Source organism: Bufo gargarizans, chromosome 9, assembly GCF_014858855.1.
Source record: "Bufo gargarizans isolate SCDJY-AF-19 chromosome 9, ASM1485885v1, whole genome shotgun sequence".
In the NCBI taxonomy this organism is placed as follows: Eukaryota; Metazoa; Chordata; class Amphibia; order Anura; family Bufonidae; genus Bufo; species Bufo gargarizans.
In genome coordinates, this window is record NC_058088.1 from 129,047,029 (window position 1) to 129,065,912 (window position 18,884).

An 18,884-nucleotide genomic window follows, 5' to 3' on the forward strand; every position below is an offset into this window, starting at 1 on the left:
TATGACCATTCTGCAGACCCACAAAAAGGATAGACCAGGTCTTATTTTTGTCCGTTGAGGCCAGTGATTGGTTGCAGTGGTCATGTGAGCAATGAATACATCATGTAAACACAGACCAGAGAGGCTGCTCTGGAAGCGGTAGGGGGTTAACTGGTGAGAATAGGATTCTTTTAGATTATATCACATTTAGTGGCCCTGGACTAATTTTTTTAATACTTTGGAATAACCTCCTCTAACAAATATACAAGCCTGGTCGCTCCTGTTGTGGGTGAATGCCTAGCAAGATTCCTTCTAGATACTACTCAGATAACACACATATAAATAGGTGTAGTGGAAGTACCTCTGGTTTGGAGGAAGAGTTATAGTTACTCAATAATAATATATAATATATCTGGCATTTGTGATTTTCTGACAAAAAGAGAAAAGCATGGATCACACATCCACATGCTATGCATTGATCTAATGCTACTCAGCATAATCAGTAAACCAGTACATGAGGTACTTTGTATATTTTTTGCTGAAAATGCATTGGCCTATTCACCACGTCAAGGTGACCTGTTTCGAGTGGGTCCTTAATCTAAAATGGCACAGCACCACTCAGCTACCACCACCACCACTGCAACTGCAGGCAATGCAACCCAGAAGCCCAACAACACCCATGCTTTAACCTTGATCTGTTGAGTGGGCTTATGAATTTTGATCACAAATTATACAAAGCACCTCATGTAGTGTTCAAAAATTATGCTGAGAAGCATTAGGTCAATGCATGCGATTTAGATATACTACCCATGCTTTTTTAATTTTTGTCAGAATAGTACATTGCTACGTTTTTCTTTTCATGGTGTCATCACTCCTCCCATTTGGCTTGGTTGTTTATAATGAGCAGGAGTCTGCATAAGGCCACCTGCGGAATACATGCAGTTTTCCAAGTGGATTCCTGTGCGGAGACAGCAGGGGTGTTGTTGGGCTGCTTGGTTGCACTGCCTGCAGGTGCCGTGTTGCAGTGTGGAACCCACTTGATAGAGGTCATCTTACTGTGGTGTGTGGGCTTATGCCTTTTTATCAAAAAGTATACAAAGTACATCATGTACGGTTTATAAATTCTGCTGAGAAGCATTAGATAAATGTATGGCATGTAGATGTATGGTCCATGCCATTTTTGGCTTTAGATTATAATAGATTCATGAATATTCGATTGAAATCTTATTTGTCCCCTCCATTTACACACTGGGGTCTGTCACACGGCAAACCCTTATCTCTCAGCTGGATATTTGAAAGTTCAGAAGACAATGATGCTGGAAACAGAGATAATTTCTTCTTCAAGTTATCCAAGTATGCCTTTGACCTATAGATGTAGCCAGAGTTGTTTGGCAATAATGCGTTAATGAATAATAAATAATGCTGACTACATCTGTAATATATAGGATTCTTTGGGGGATGGAAATCTCATGCATTATTTGTCAGATTATGGGAACTAGCTTTAGGGTTGATCATCAGTTGTATTTGTTTCATAATGATGTTCCATCAGGTTGGGAAGGAAAAGCAATGATTTGAATCCTAACAATCAAAATAGTCAATGTTCTTGGAAAGCTCATGTTTCCCCAAAACTTACACAGGTCAAGAGTGGGACCCTTATATTGATAAGATTTAGAGTCAAGGAGATGAAGATTACTTCTTTAATATATTAAGCAGTAGGTACAATAAATTATATGAAGTTCTAAGTTGAGAGCTGCACCCAGGAAGTGGGAATTGTACTTTTGGTCTTATCCAAGTTATGTATGTTATGTACATTGGAAATGTACTGTATTAGAGACAAAAAGAAATAAATAATAAACCGTCTTCTCACTAACCTGGAAGAGCTTCTTGCATTCTGTGATCATATGAAGCAGTCCTTGAGTGGCAGCCATGTTCTCACTGAGATCCTTGTGATCTGGTTTTCCAGAGGCCCCTCTCTTCTGCCTGATCCTGATAGATAAATATACATGCTAACTCTGGGTTAACTATACAGGCAAATAAAATTATATATACACACACACACACACAATTCAAATGTTGCCTCATTTATCTGCCCTCAATACCCCATAAATAAAAAGTGAAAACAGAATTTTTGAAATGTTTGCAAAGAAAAAAGAAAAAAGAAAAACTAAAAGTTTGCATGGACAAATATTCAGACCCCTTGTTATGACACTTGCAATTTTAGCTCTGGCAGCCTCCAGTTTCTCTTCATCTTTGAAATGTTTCTACACCTTGATTGGAGTTCCATAGTTCTTAAATGAAACTAGTTTGGAACAAAAAACTGAAAATCTCAAAAAGGTCTTGAAAGGGTTAAACCAGTTTTGATAAATCTCCCTCAATGATTCTGTTTTCACTGTCATTATGGGATATCAAGTGCAGAATGATGGGAGAAAACTTATTTATACATTTTTTTAAAAATTTTAGCACAAGACCGCAAAAAAAGTGAAAAAAAAAGTGACGGGTCTAAAGACTTTCCGAATGTATCGTTCATAGAGGATGACATGATCGTTTATTCATTAGTCTACCACTCATTCTTTTTTAGAATTATTTCAGAACCAGACAACTATTTTAGGACTAAACGGATGGCTGGAGCATACATATGCGGTATACAACTGACAGGCCTAGGAAGCCCAACCTGCAATCAGCCCTTCTGTTTGAAGAAGGACTTCTAGAGTCTTTAAACATGAGATTGAAGCTGGAAAGAAACCAGAGTGTTGGTGGCAATCAAAAGGTTGCATTTGTAAGGAGCTAGAAGATATTACAAGTCTCATACTGTATTCCTAACTTTCACTTATAGTGTCAGGCCACTACCGTATGTACACGCATGTCTAATAACAAAACAGGAGAGATGACCGGCCATATTTCTTTTCCCTTTCTTATTACTGACAAATTCTTTCACCCCTTTAAGGGAACCTGTCACCTGGATTTTGTGCATAGAACTGAGGACATTGTTTGCTAGATGGCCGCTAACACATCCGCAATACCCAGTCCCCATAGCTCTGTGTGCTTTTATTGTGTAAAAAAACTGATTTGATACATATGTAAAGTAACCCGAGATGAATCCTGTCCCTGACTCATCTCAGGAACAGGACTCATCTCTGGTTAATTTGCATATGTATCAAATATTTATTTTTATTTTTTTACACAATAAAAAGCACACAGAGCTATGGGGCCTGGGTATTGCGGATGTGCTAGCGGCCATCTAGCAACCCATGTCCTCAGCTCTATACACAAAACCCTGGTGACAGGTTCCCTTTAAAGGCGAGATTATCAACTTGCAGGATAACAGGCCAAACTGGATGGACAAATGTCTTTTTAGGCCTTATGTACTATGTTACTATAAATTCAGCCAGCAGGTAAAAGTACAGATGTAGCCAAGCTAAAATGGAGTCTGATAACATGGCACAGTGTTATCTCGGTTATCTCATGACAAAAGCCATTGAAATCTATTGAAAAGCCAGTTAACATTATCTGGCCATTCTTTACTTAACACGGTAACCATCAGGTTTCACTTGGCTGCATCTGTATTTCACAATAATGAAATGGATTTTAAATGTGGCCAGCAGATAGCATCATCTAACAGGGACGTTGCAGACATTCTAAACTTGACCAGCGGGTGGCAGCATCTCTCAATGATGATGCAGAAATTATAAATTTGGCCAGCAGGTGGCAGCATCTCACAATGGTGCTTGCCTCCTGCTCACAACCAGGAAAACTAGAAAAAGGAGACTGCAGCTTGGACAAGGTAAGGCTAGGTTCACATCACTGTTTGTTTTTGCATTCTACTGATCCATCAGGAAAAACAAAAACAAAAGCAGATTAGTTATTTTGAGCATCTGGTATCCTCAGTTATGCTCATTTTGCATCCATTTTAGCCATTTCGATCCAAGATCCGTTATTTTAGATGGCAAAAAAGTACTTTGTGGAGAACTTTTTACCATCTAAAATAACGGATCTCAGAAATGGCTAAAACTGATACAAAATAAGCATAACAGGTGCTTAAAATACAGGATCCGTTTTTTTGTTTTCTGTTCTGACGGATCAGAAAAACGCAAAATGAAATGGTGATATGAACCTAACCAATATATTCTACATGGGGATAAGGGGGGCATATACAATAAATATAGGGCAAGGGTACAGTGTATATTGCAGGAACATGGCTGCACACATTACTGTAACTGCAGCTCCTGCAAAGCACTGTGCCAGCAATCAGTAAGGGGGCACTGTATTATGGAGGCCTGTGTAAGTGAGTAAGGAGCCAATTACTGTATTAAGTGCTATGGCTATTACTCTATTTGCATTCTATAATGCCCCCAAAAAACTCAGGCACCTTTCTGGGGGTGGAAAAAGCATCTTAGAAAGACAGAATGCAAACATGTGCCCCAATGTGCTGCAGCCTCTCACCTGAACATTTCCATATCTCATATTAATTAGAATAGAGATGGCTCATGGGCAGCACAGTGGCTTAGTGGTTAGCACAAAACCTATACAGAAAGACTCAGAAAGCATTATCATCCTCATTACCACGTGCTATATACAACCTTTGGGAGAATCCTGTTATGTTAAAAACCTAAGAACTGTGCCTGCTGTTTGCATATCTACTGCAACTCCCATCATCTGCTCAGTCGAGAGACATTCATTCATTCATTACTAAAACGGCCTGGTCATTGCCCCCACGCAGGGCCGGTGCAACCATATAGGCAAACTAGGCGTTCGCCTAGGGCGCCGGCCTGCTGGGGCTGCAGCCCTGGGCGAGCGGCTCTTGAGCCGCCCCCAGCGCCATTACAGGGGGGCCAGGAGGTGGAGGTTCTTTTTAAATATGGCAGAGCAGGCATCTGCTTACCCTGATGGCAGGTGCCTGCTCTGCAAGTAAATTACCAGAGGAGAGGAGGCGGGCGGCAAGGGAGGCTGTTCTAGCAGCTCCCCACTCCTCCCTCGTGCGCCCTCTGTGATTCCGGAATATGACGTCATTCCGGCCCTGGCATACTAAACGGCGCGCTGGAGGACTGAGGAGCTGCACCACACTGGACCCCAGGGAGGTGAGTGTTTAAGTGTTTGACTGAGTGAGTATCTGCCTGTGTTTTTATGTCAGTGAGTGAGTGTATGTATGTCAGTCTTTCTGTCAGTAAATGTATGTGTGTATGTTAGTGAGTGTATGTCAGTGAGTGTGGATGTCGTTCGGTCAGTGAGTATATGTGTGTGTTTGTCTGCCAGTGAGTTTCTGTGTGTGTGTGTGTGTGTGTTTCAGTGGGTGAGTGTTTGTCTGCCAGTGAGTTTCTGTGTTTCAGTGAGTGAGTGTGTGTCTGTCAGTGAGTGTCTGTCAGTGAGTGAGTGAGTGAGTGAGTTTCTGTGTACGTCATTCAGTGAGTGAGTTTCTGTGTACGTCATTCAGTGAGTGAGTTTCTGTGTACGTCATTCAGTGAGTGAGTTTCTGTGTACGTCATTCAGTGAGTGAGTTTCTGTGTACGTCATTCAGTGAGTGAGTTTCTGTGTACGTCATTCAGTGAGTGAGTTTCTGTGTACGTCATTCAGTGAGTGAGTTTCTGTGTATGTCATTCAGTGAGTGTCTGAGTGCGGGTCTGTCTGTCGGTGAGTGTGTGTGTCTGTCAGTGAGTTAGTGACATAATAAATCCTTGCACCGGCCCTGCCTCCACCATCCGCCGGCCCTCCAACTATTTTCCTGCCTTGCACCCTGCTACACATTCACCCAACATCAAGGGAACCTTTTAATCTCCACCTGGATGACCAGCCATCTCGTCGGGCAGCATTCAGGTTAAGGGACCAGCACCTTTTAGATATTTATGGTATATCCTGGGGACATGCCACACATTTCCAAAGTAGGAATAATCTTTTATGTAGCGAATAAATGAAGTGGAGAACAGGATAAGAAGATATCTGCAAGAAGTGTCAGCAGAGAGGTCCATACCGAGGAGAGGTGGTCTCCTTCTTGGATATGTTGAGATGGAAAACAGAAGGTGCTAGACAAACAGCCAGGTTCCCAGGAGTCATCTGGTTCTCTTGAGCTGAAGAGATATCACTCAGAAAATACAGTAATGTCTGCAAGACTTCTCGGTTCTCATCTGGCATCAGTAAAATTGCAGCCTGCACCGCCCGCAACCTCTGATCTTTGGGTACATCTGGAGAAGAGGCAGAAAAAAATAAGTAAAGTGTCAGCCAAGGATCCCATTCAGAAGAACGAGGATTTCAATCTGTTACAAGTTATACTGATAAACTATATAACAATCTGCTCATCTCCTGCTCTATAACCTACTGCCTGCACATCGGACAGATTGTTCAGTCAGACTTACAAACCGTGGGATAATGTACTGGTTACAACAGGCAGCACCTGCAAACATGGCCACATACCCCTGAATAAGTAGTCACAACTGCTAAAGTGACACCATACACTGCATCTAATAGCAGTAATAGATGTGCTCACGCTGGTAAATCTGCAGGAAGGTTTCGGTCAGCTTGCTGGTAAAGATAGGTTCTGGCAGGTCTCTGAAATACTGCTTCAACAAATCAGCCACATCATAAGCAGACTGCCCCACATAGTTGACGTTGTCAGATGAGGATTCATTAATTTGGCGCAGAACTTGAATCCGAGACTTCACACCAGACTTTCTGAAGATCCCAACCTGAAGAGGAACGATGAAGGAGTTTACAGCAAGGCTTATACAAATCCTGTATTGCATGTATCATTGAATTCTAAGATAATGGTGCTAATCATTACTTATATAGCAAAATAGAATAGAACTGGACCATAAGAAACGTATTCATAAAATCATTTAGTAAATAAATGGTGGCAATGCGCACAACCTATGGTATACAATGACATCCTAATATAAAACAAACTAATCAGCATAAATGGATAATAAATAAAAGCAATATCGAAGTCTAGTAGGTATAATAGCAATGAAATGAATAAGGTATGGGCTCCAATGACGAATAGTCCCAAGGATAAATATGTCCTGTAATGCAGCCAATGAGATATACTGGTAGTATGATACCACAATCAAAGTCCTGTATGACACAGCGGAAACAATAGGTGCCACCAGAAGTAGCGGCATCCCGCTTTATGTTATTACCAGCGGCGTCCCACTGGAATAATTTCACTGTAATGGTGATGAAAGTCCTGCCGGAAAAGATTGAAACGGTCTTACCGTATCACTTTTTGTCCCAAAGTCTCTCAACTAGATGGTCCTATCTCTGTAGAGACCCCTGCTCGCGAGCGTTGTTCGTCCTCACTCTCCCACGCTGGCAGTTGACACATGCAGCTAGACCCTCGCTTAGGTTGCCGGTCTGACGCTGTATAATTCAAACTCCCATTCGCGCAGCGGACAATGTCTTTGTACAAATCCAACAGGCTGTTCACATATAAACAGGTGGTCACAAAACTTGGGGGTCCTGTCCTAGCTAGACGTGTTTCGGGGTATCAGGTCACCCCTTCCTCGGTAGCTGACAGACCCCTCAAAGAATCCTTTCTTTTATAATAGGTAAGCTACCCCAAAACCCGAAATGGATTTTGGGCAAATAGTCTGTCCTTCCACTTATTTCTCAAGGCTTCACAATCTTAGATATTGCTCATAATGATTAAAAACCTTATTTAAAATAATCACCCCAAATATCCAATAGAAAGTTACACCTTATAAAAAAAAAATTGTATCTCATAAAAGATATATAAAATAACATTAACGCAACACTGTAAATAAAAATCCTCATATACCTCTATCAGTATCCATACCACTCAAAATCGCATCAGAACCCATGCGGTATTGATGCGGTTCCGCTGCGATTCTTCTTATATCTAATGCAGACAAATAGTACTATATCCATTAAATCTATTAAATTATGGAATGGAGAAACAATGCTAAAAACATTAATAAAAGGCAATATTAAAATCTTCACATAATATTCTCAAAGAAATTCTTCAAACCAATAAGGGATAATGGATAAGGTGGAAGCCCACTGCCAAGGGAAAACCCCCCTGATATAAAATACTAGGTGGGGTTGACCATCAGCAGGTAAGATGTCAAGATTGGAAACGCAACGTATTTTTGAACTGAACACTTTACTCCCAGGGGAACTGAATGCGGAATTTCAATTGTTTGGTTTTCTGTAGAGTTGGTGGACGCCCTTGCTGATGGTCAACCCCACCTAGTATTTTATATCAGGGGGGGGGGGGGGGTTCCCTTGGCAGTGGGCTTCCACCTTATCCATTATCCCTTATTGGTTTGAAGAATTTCTTTGAGAATATTATGTGAAGATTTTAATATTGCCTTTTATTAATGTTTTAGGATTGTTTCTCCATTCCATAATTTAATAGATTTAAGGCCTCATGCACACGACGGGTAATTTTTTAAGGTCCGCAAAAACGGGGTCCGTAGGTCCGTGATCAGTGTCCGTTTTTTTCTTCCGTGGGTCTTCCTTGATTTTTTGAGGATCCACGGACATGAAGAAAAAATCGTTTTGGTGTCCGCCAAACGGATCCGTCCTGACTTACAATGCAAGTCAATGGGGACGGATCCGTTTGACGTTGACACAATATGGTGCAATTGCAAACGGATCCGTCCCCCATTGACTTTCAATGTAAAGTCAGGAGTCACCATTATACCATCGGATCAGAGTTTTCTCCAATCCGATGGTATATTTTAACTTGAAGCGTCCCCATCACCATGGGAACGCCTCTATGTTAGACTATACCAACGGATTTGAGTTACATAGTGAAAACTCATATCCGACAGTATATTCTAACACAGAGGCGTTCCCATGGTGATGGGGACGCTTCAAGTTAGGATATACTACGAACTGTGTACATGACTGCCCCCTGCTGCCTGGCAGCACCCGATCTCTTACAGAGGGCTGTGATCCGCACACCCACACCTCAGGGGTTAATTGTGCGTATCATAGCCCCCTGTAAGAGATCAGAGGCTGCCAGGCAGCAGGGGGCAGACCCCCCTCCCTTCCCAGTTTTAATTTCATTGGTGGCCAGTGTGGCCCCCCCCCCCCCCCCCCCAATCATTGGTGGCAGCAGAGAGTTCCGATCGGAGTCCCAGTTTAATCGCTGGGGCTCCGATCTGTAACCATGGCAACCAGGACGCTGCTGCAGTCCTGGTTGCCATGGTTACTTAGCAATATTAGAAGCATCATACTTACCTGCTGCGCTGTCTGTGACTGGTCGGGAGCTCCTCCTACTGGTAAGTGACAGGTCTGTGCGGCGCATTGCTTAATGATCTGTCACTTACCAGTAGGAGGAGCTCCCGGCCGGTCACAGACTGCAGTAGCATCCTGGTTGCCATGGTTACCGATCGGAGCCCCAGCGATTAAACTGGGACTCCGATCGGAACTCTCCGCTGCCACCAATGATCGGGATGGGGGGAGGGGGGGCCACACTGGCCACCAATGAAATTAAAACTGGGAAGGGAGGGGGGTGCGGCACCTGAGGGGTTAATTGTACTGATCACAGCCCCCTGTAAGAGATCGGGTGCTGCCAGCAGTCATGTACACAGTTCGTAGTATATTCTAACTAGAAGCGTCCCCATCACTATGGGAACGTCTCTGTGTTAGAATATACCGTCGGATCTGAGTTTTCACAAAGTGAAAACTCAGCTCTGAAAAATCTTTTATGCAGACGGATCTTCGGATCAGTCTGTATGAAAGTAACCTACGGCCACGGATCACGGATGCGGATGCCAATCTTGTGCGCATCCGTGTTCTTTCACTGACCCATTGACTTGAATGGGTCCGTGAACCATTGTCCGTCAAAAAAATAGGACAGGTCCTATTTTTTTGATGGACAGGAAACACGGCCGCTGATGAACAACGGTGCATTTTCCGAGTTTTCAACTGACCCATTGGAAGTCAATGGGTCCGCAGAAAATCACGGAAAATGGAACAACGGCCACGGATGCCCACAACGGTCGTGTGCATGAGGCCTAATGGATATAGTACTATTTGTCTGCATTAGATATAAGAAGAATCGCAGCGGAACCGCATCAATACCGCATGGGTTCTGATGCGATTTTGAGTGGTATGGATACTGATAGAGGTATATGAGGATTTTTATTTAGTGTTGTGTTAATGTTATTTTATATATCTTTTATGAGATACAATTTTTTTTTTATAAGGTGTAACTTTCTATTGGATATTTGGGGTGATTATTTTAAATAAGGTTTTTAATCATTATGAGCAATATCTAAGATTGTCCTTCCACTTATTTCTCAAGGCTTCACAGACTATTTGCCCAAAATCCATTTCGGGTTTTGGGGTAGCTTACCTATTATAAAAGAAAGGATTCTTTGAGGGGTCTGTCAGCTACCGAGGAAGGGGTGACCTGATACCCCGAAACACGTCTAGCTAGGACAGGACCCCCAAGTTTTGTGACCACCTGTTATATGTGAACAGCCTGTTGGATTTGTACAAAGACATTGTCCGCTGCGCGAATGGGAGTTTGAATTATACAGCGTCAGACCGGCAACCTAAGCGAGGGTCTAGCTTCATGTGTCAACTGCCAGCGTGGGAGAGTGAGGACGAACAACGCTCGCGAGCAGGGGTCTCTACAGAGATAGGACCATCTAGTTGAGAGACTTTGGGACAAAAAGTGATACGGTAAGACCGTTTCAATCTTTTCCGGCAGGACTTTCATCACCATTACAGTGAAATTATTCCAGTGGGACGCCGCTGGTAATAACATAAAGCGGGATGCCGCTACTTCTGGTGGCACATATTGTTTCCGCTGTGTCATACAGGACTTTGATTGTGGTATCATACTACCAGTATATCTCATTGGCTGCATTACAGGACATATTTATCCTTGGGACTATTCGTCATTGGAGCCCATACCTTATTCATTTCATTGCTATTATACCTACTAGACTTCGATATTGCTTTTATTTATTATCCATTTATGCTGATTAGTTTGTTTTATATTAGGATGTCATTGTATACCATAGGTTGTGCGCATTGCCACCATTTATTTACTAAATGATTTTATGAAGTTCTATTCTATTTTGCATCACGTTTTCCATTTATAAGGGGACAGGGTGAATCCTCTTTACTGAGTGCACCTCTGTTGGTCTTAGTTATTTGTGTGCGCCACATTCACCATTATATTACTTATATAGCACCAACATATGCTGTTGCGCTTTACAACTGGTAAAGTAACAAAAGACAACAAGTAATCAATACACAGGAATGCATAATGAGACAAGCGCATGCTCATAAGAGCTTACAATCTACCTTAAATGGAAGGAGTAACACAATAGGAAGCTTGTGCCGTGTCCGCCAACATGGATACAACATGTAGAGTAATGCATTGTGGGTAGCTTGTTTGAGAAATTTGTGACTACTTTCAAGTTGTGTACAAACTATGGACTATTGTCATGTGAAAAGGGAGATTCTTAACAATCCTTAAAATCCTTTACATTTCTCACAGGAGCAGACAGGCTTATAAAAGAAAGAAAAAAGCAGCTAAAAATCCCCCGATCCAGCATTGTGATTCCAGTCTCTGGGGCTTCTGGTCCCTGTCAGATCAGAGGACGCCATGTTCATCATTCTTGTGACCACTGTACATCAACACTGAGGCCAGTGATTGGCTAAGCAGTCACAAGAATGACAAACGTGATGTCATCACTTCCAGAGCAACAGGGCTCGGGAGCCACGGGGACTGAACCCACAGGGACCTATAGCAGGTGAGTTAAAGGGGTTGCCTCACTTCAGCTGATGTCATTCATCATGTAGATGTAAAAAATACAAAGCACTTACTAATGTATTGGGATTGTCCATATTGTCTTTTTTGCTCGCCCGATTCATTATACAATGGTGTTATACACAGCTTGTATCCAGGGGTTATGACCACCCTGAAATCCAGGAGTGGTGGCCATGCTTGCACACTGTAGGAAAGAGCGCCAGCCTTTATGCATTCGCACAGTTCTGGCCACTAGAGTCCGGCGCCTTTTCCTATGGTGTGCAAGCACGACCATTGCTGCTGGATTGCAGGGTGCTCGTAACAGCTGGAAACTAGCTGTGTGTAATGTGATAGAAAAATGAATCCAGCCAGCACAGTAGGCAATATGAACAATCACAACACATTAGTAAGTGCATTGTATTAACTTTCTCTACATGATAAATGCCATTTGCTGAAGTGAGACAAGCACAACAATAAAAACACACATATAAACAGTGTTTCCCGTGATTTTGGGGTAAATCTGCTACCTCAATAACAAAGAGGAGTTACCACCACAGAAAAGTACACCGCCAGATGTGTATTATCCATGGTGCGCACATACCTGGTCTAGGCACTGGCTGCGGATATAGCGCATAGCTTGCTGGATACACTGTGGTAGAGGTTGTCCTGTCCTTTGCACATTTATTATTGGGGGGACCCCAAACACAGCTCTTCCTCTGTAGTCCAAAGGCTTACTTCTTTTCATAAATTTAGGGACAGTCCTAAAATCGATATATTAATGAGAATTATAAAGCTTGTTAGAAAAGTGTCTAAGATTTATGAGAAAGAAGTATGAAAGACATACCGTACATCCTACACAAGCACATCCCAGGCTAAGGAGGTAATAGTACATACCTATCCAATATTACTTGTCACTCCCACGTTACCCAGGCAGATGTGGGAGTGACAAATTTGTTTAACCACTAGGGGGGCACACACATCATTCTAAGAGATGATGGAAATATAAAGGGCTCTCTGATAGATTTATGGTACAAGCATACTATTGTATAATGTTAGCCGTCTACATGAATAAATCTAGCTCGTTGTATGTTTTGTACTAAGCATTTGTCCAGGTATAAAAGAGGTCGCAGGACCCCCTTCTTGGGACAGGCGCTGGTCCCAGAGTTGAGCCCCACATCTATGAGCTATGAATCATTTATATCAGATCCTGTGTCTGAAATCGGAATAACCCTTTCATGACAGACCTAGATTTAACAAGTTTGGGAGTAGTCAGAGGGTGCATATTCACTGAAATCTTCATGATCTGGGCACATATTCCTTATGGTTATGTTCACACTGCGTAATGCAGAGGCTGAAAATTACAACTTGTATTTCAAGAGAAATCCACATCTGTTTTCATCATGCATCTCATTTTTCGCTTGAGTTTTGATGTTTTTTTACACGTATTTGATGCTTATTTTGATGTGCATTTACCATCTCCCATTGACTTCAATGCATAATACAAGTGGAATATATATACTAAGCAGTGACATCACTATTTTAGTTGCACTACGACTGTTTGAAATCAGCTGCGTACATAATAAACTATAGGGCGCATTTCCCATTAAAACCAATGTTTGTGGGACATATTGGGTGGGCAACTACAATGTGAACATTACCAGGTCATCTAGTGCCGCAGAAGAGGAGGTACCACACACAAACAGCGCCAGCACCAAGCACACCACCATTTATTTTATATTCTGCACCAGTGTGACGGAGGCTAGGCTGCCATAGTGTCTTCTTGTCGAGAGGCACTGTAATGGTAGAAGAAAGCTACTCACCATGCCCAGCCCTGCTTGCTTGGCACAGAGTATTTCTCCATGATGGCGGTAAGTCTGAGTAAGGACAACTTCTGCAGGAGATTGAGCTGAGCTGCCGATTGCCTGTTAATCTCTAGGGATGCAGAGCTGAGGCTTGGCCGGTGGGAGTTCTGGAAGCTGTGCCAGCGTAACTTCCTGCCGGGGAGAGAGTGTCAGGGACAAAATGATTCGTCAGATCAACCCGGCTAAAACCTAAGCAAACCAGGAGAGTCTGCCTCATCTTATCCCTCTATGTCCTGCCGAGGACAGAAGAATGCACTTGTTCCATGGCAGGTTTTGACAAAATATTCCATGTGTGAAGGTCCACTTCTAAGGAGGACTTGACACCTGTCCTGACTGTCAATGTCAGTGACCGCTTGCGTTTCTCACTAAACAATGGAGCATTTTACTTACAGCACTGCGTTGTGCCATTCCTCTGTTATTCTTCAGTGCTGACAGTGTAGGGACATGCCCTTTAGACAAAGAGGGATGGTAACAAACAGCTGTCAGTTCATCATTTTTTGAGGGGAATAACTGAGGAACTGCACAATTCAAAGTTGTAAGAACATATTTTGTAGAATACAAGCATTTACAGTCATGTAGGAGAGCTGAATTTAAGATATTTAACAATCTGCAGGTTGCCATTTAGAGAAGTTTCTGTCAACCAAGGGAGGTGGACTGTAAGAAAACAGCATGTAGTGTGCTTTGTGGTCTATAGCAGAGTCACAGCATCTACCCCACAAACAGAAACAGGGTAAATGGCGACAATGACATAGACGCACAGTCTCTCCAGGAAATCCGAGTCACAGGAGTTAAGCCTCCTGCACACGAATGTGTGCGCCCCGTGGTCGTGCTGCGGCACGCAAAATGCAGGCCACAATGCACGAACCATCAATGGGGCCGCCGCAGCAGATCGCGGACCCATTCACTTTATCGGGTCTGCGATCCGGCCGGTCCGCAAAAAGATAGAACATGTCCCATCTTTTTGCGGAACAGAAGTACAGGACGAAACCCCACGGAAGCACTCCGTAGTGCTTCCGTTCCGCACCATTCCACATCTCCGGATTTGCGGACCCATTGAAATGAACGGGTCCGCATCTGTGATGCGCAATGGCCACAGAACGGCGCCCATGAATTGCAGATCCGCAAATGTGGTCCGCAATACGGCAACAGGAAGCACACGTTCGTGTGCAGGAGGCCTCATGAAGAAATAAAGTTGTAATCTGATGTTTGATAGGAAAGAGGGTGACCAAATGTGGATCCAGATCACCAGATCATCATTCTGTCTGCCTTGAATAGTGACTTAAAGGGAACCTGTCATGTGGATATTTGATTATAATCTAACTAATTATATACAATCATTAACTACTAAAAAGTACCTTAGATGTATTCACTTACTGGTGTGACAGATGGTTACCTCATAATATACACACAAAGATGCCGCATGCTGCATGCTAATGAGCTGATTCGAGTCCGGCGTGATGTCATTGAGTCCAGCGTATATTTAATTCGGAGCTATAGCCACTCCCCTGCCCGCCTGCTGCTGATTCCTATGGAAACAAACTGTCACTCAGCAGCAACTGGGCGGGGAGAGTCAGGAGCTCATAAATATTCATGACTCATCATTATCAGCTGGAGCTTTTCAATACAAGATGTTGGCAGATTGACTGGGTCAATTAAAGAAAGTGACCCAGCATTTTGCTAAGAGAATCAGTCACTTATTTATGTTTCCCTTAGTTAGGACACCACAAAACTGGTGACAGGTTCCCTTTAAGTGTATAGAAAGGAACACATATGTATTTAGAGACTGGGTACAGAGGCCATGCTAATCTCCAGTAGCACTAGGACAAAAGCAAGCACTTAGAGCAGCACCAGTGCAAAATAAATGTACCTTTAAATTATAAAAATAAAAAATAAAAAAAAGAGGCAAGAGAAGTTGGGTACTCTATACAGACGCCATACACACAGGTAACCCTAAACATATGCAGGAATAAAAGGTAGTTACAGTAAAACAGTACACACACAAAATGAATACCCTAAACAGATTTAAAAAAAATAAGTTTCAGGGCAAGCATCAGTCACCGTCCACCAAAGCATATTTTGCAAGAAATGCTTCATCGGGGGTTTTTGGTGACCAGGCGCAGCGATGCTGCTACTCTCCTGGACCATATTACGTCACAGTAGTTACAAACAGAAGTGTGGATTGGCGGACAATGTCCTGGGACAGGTCACCCTCGTGTCTGGGTCTAGTAACACCACAGGTTCAAATTCTCACAAGACTTCCACGATAACACTCCTCCTGATGGACAGTGGACATTTCAGAGGCTCCGAGCCTGTAACTATTGCAGTATAGACGAGAAAACAATCTTCACAATTTGTTTGCACTGTAAAAAAAAAATCTGTTCTGTCGTATTTTCTTACAGAGGTGTTTAGCCTTTACTAATTGATGGCCTATCCTCAGGACAAGCCATCACTAAACTGATCGGGGGGGCTGTCCCACACCCCGCTAATCTGTTCCGGGGTAGGTCTGTTGCTGGAAGTTAGCCCCAGCACCATCAACCTTGCAGCAGAGGGAGCTCATTATTGACTTCAATGTCAACAGCTGATTGATGGGGTCTGACGCCCTGCAACTCCACCAATCAGCTAGTGATGGCCTACCTTGAGGCTGGACAACACCTATAAACCCTCTAGCTGCAGCTATATAAATATATAAATAATAATGTAGAAGTTCTCCACTTTGGCTAATATAGGGGGCTCTATTCATCCTAAACCTCTTCACGTAAACTGAGGTGGTCCATGCAGTACTACTTAGAGTCCTGAAAGTTAAACTACATGAATGAAGGCAGAATCGGCTGTAAGGTGACAAACATAGAAGGTTAACAAAATTATTATTCAGAAGGTAATACTTTGCGCATTGTAGTTCTGTTGTCTCAATTGTAATGTTTCAAGTATAATTGTTAGGTGTATTCGGTGGCTCTAAAGACTTTCCATAAGTGTCTACTGTCCACTCACCTGGATGGCCTGGTTAAGGATGCCCCCACTCCAGAGTCCCTTCTCTCTCTCATTTCTCCTTCTTCTGTTTCATTGAGAGAATTGCCCGTGCTGTCAAAGTCACTGGCTGAAGTGCCGACATCAGAAATTGATCTTTCTTCATATGCAAGGTGACCAATTTGCTCACCTCCAGAGTCTGTTTCTTCTTCATCAAGCTCAGGACACACAGTTCGTGACCACAGCTCCACCATCCTCTGTAGCCCCTTTACATGATTGAGAACATCATCCAGATGGCCAAAAAGATCACTACTACCTCCAAGTTCTAAGATATCCCCGCTGCCCGTCAGTGAAGCAGGTACGTTGTCATATATGCTTGAACGGCTTCCAATAGAACTATATGACCCTCTTCTCTGTCTCCCTTCTAGTCCATGAGAGTCCATACTGCTACAAACCGAGTGTCCTAAAGATTTGCTACCCATTTTCCAATTTTCCAAGGGTACATGATTTGTAGGACATAAACTTTCAATTGAAAGAGACCTTGGGAAAGTTCCAGGCTTATGGTCCATCGGGATGCATACTAGACGATCAGATTTTTGCGATAACCTGTGATGCATACTATCCTTTTCCAAAATATCATAATCCTCCAAATAAACCCCCCTACAGTGACCATCTAAATGTGGCTTTCTGATATTACCAATAGATGCACATTTAGTCCTATAACCTGGATGAAGAAAATCTTTGTCATATGCATGAATGTCCACATCATTATCATCATCACACAGGTTGTGGAAATGTATTTCATCTCTCTGAGACTGTTCCAGGTCATCAGAAATCAATGTTGCAAGATCCTTTTTGTCCTTATCCTTCTTACGCAAAGACTCCATCCTTTTTAGAAACCCCTTGGTTTTCCTTTTCTTTGATTTTTCCTTCATCCCTCGACGATGAGAAGCCAGAGACTGGTCGCTGAGACTCCGGCATGGCTTACTGCCAGACGGGGAACAAGGTAAAGTGGCTAACTCTGCTGGAGGTGTAACTACTATGTCCATAATACCTCTGCTGCTTCCGGCACTACGCAGAGAGGTGGCCTCCAGTTCTGTGCTCAGGTCTGTTAAGATACTATCCCTACTGGATGTACTTTTCATGGTGGGTGGCCCATCAAATTTCGGAGAGAGCAGTTCAATAGAGTCCAGTCGAGACCAGCGTCCCTGGTCCCTCTGGAATGCCCAGCGATCACTGATCGCACATTGATCATCATCATCATCAGAGTCTTCAGTCTATAAAAAAAAAAATATATATATATATATAAAACATCTCAGATGTAACATCTCACATTTATGACACATGTAGATATCTACAAACATATTATCCACTTACAGTCTGTATTCTAGTCCATCACAATTCTCTTGGTTACTACAGAATCTAGTTCAGTAGCTTGTAGACCCATCCATCAAGGCCTTTTTACACAGACCAATTGACGGGCAACAAAGCGCTGAGCAGAGGGAAGAGGTGAATTTACAGGCAGCAAACATCCCCAGGATTGCTCCCCATACAGATCATGGTCTGCTGGCAGCAAATCCCTGTTAACCCAGGACAGTCAGCTGCCCAGAAACTGATTTTAGGTGGCACATAAAAGATGCAATCTCCTGATGAACAAGCCTTTTTTATTGGCTAATCGGGCACATTTATACAGGACACTTCTAAGGGGACTTTCACACTAGCATTGTTTGAATCCGGTGGGCAATGCCATCGCCGGGACTGCCCGCCGGATCCGGAAAAATGTGTGAAAACTGATTACATTTGAATCCTGATCAGGATGTCAAAAAAATGCATTGGAAAAAAGGATCCACCATTTATGGACTAACTTGTTTTGCACATTTTTCGGGTTTAACATGCAAAAGCCGGATCCGGATTGACGGAACACACGGCGCCGGATCCGGCATTAATGCAAGTCAAAGGGAAAAATGCCGGGTCCGGTGTTCAGTCAAAGTGTTCCGGGTTTTTAGCCGGAGGAAAAAATACAACATGCTACAGTTTTCTGAAAAGCCTGATCAATTAAAAAGACTGAACTGGATGCATCCGGAACGGATTCGCTCTCCATTCAGAATGCATTGGGATAAAACTGATCAGTTCTTTTCCGGATTTGAGCCCCTAGGACGGAACTCGGCGCCGGAAAAGAAAAACGCTAGTGTTAAGTACCCTAAGAAATGATCATTCCCACATAATTTCCAAGATCCTAGGCTCATGTAACAGCTTAGCTGAGAAGCTGTGGCTGGGCATGGGCTATGACCTAACAAGGGATCAGTGCAAGAGAAGTCAATATATGTATGCAGAGTTCCTCCACATGAAGATTATAT

At 42.9% G+C, this 18,884-nt stretch overlaps 1 protein-coding gene across 4 annotated transcripts in view; it reads right to left on the minus strand.

Annotated features, from left to right (window-relative positions):
- The window catches only part of STARD8 (StAR related lipid transfer domain containing 8), a 226,777-nt gene that overhangs the window by 33,678 nt on the left and 174,215 nt on the right, over positions 1 to 18,884 (minus strand). For all 4 annotated transcript variants that reach the window (XM_044305494.1, XM_044305493.1, XM_044305495.1 and 1 more), the window contains 6 exons: positions 16,552 to 17,804; positions 13,522 to 13,695; positions 12,303 to 12,462; positions 6,455 to 6,653; positions 5,942 to 6,152; positions 1,851 to 1,965 (listed from right to left, as the gene is read on the minus strand). In XM_044305494.1, the coding sequence (XP_044161429.1) occupies positions 1,851 to 1,965; positions 5,942 to 6,152; positions 6,455 to 6,653; positions 12,303 to 12,462; positions 13,522 to 13,695; positions 16,552 to 17,804 (2,112 nt within the window). The remainder of the gene's footprint in view (positions 1 to 1,850; positions 1,966 to 5,941; positions 6,153 to 6,454; positions 6,654 to 12,302; positions 12,463 to 13,521; positions 13,696 to 16,551; positions 17,805 to 18,884) is intronic.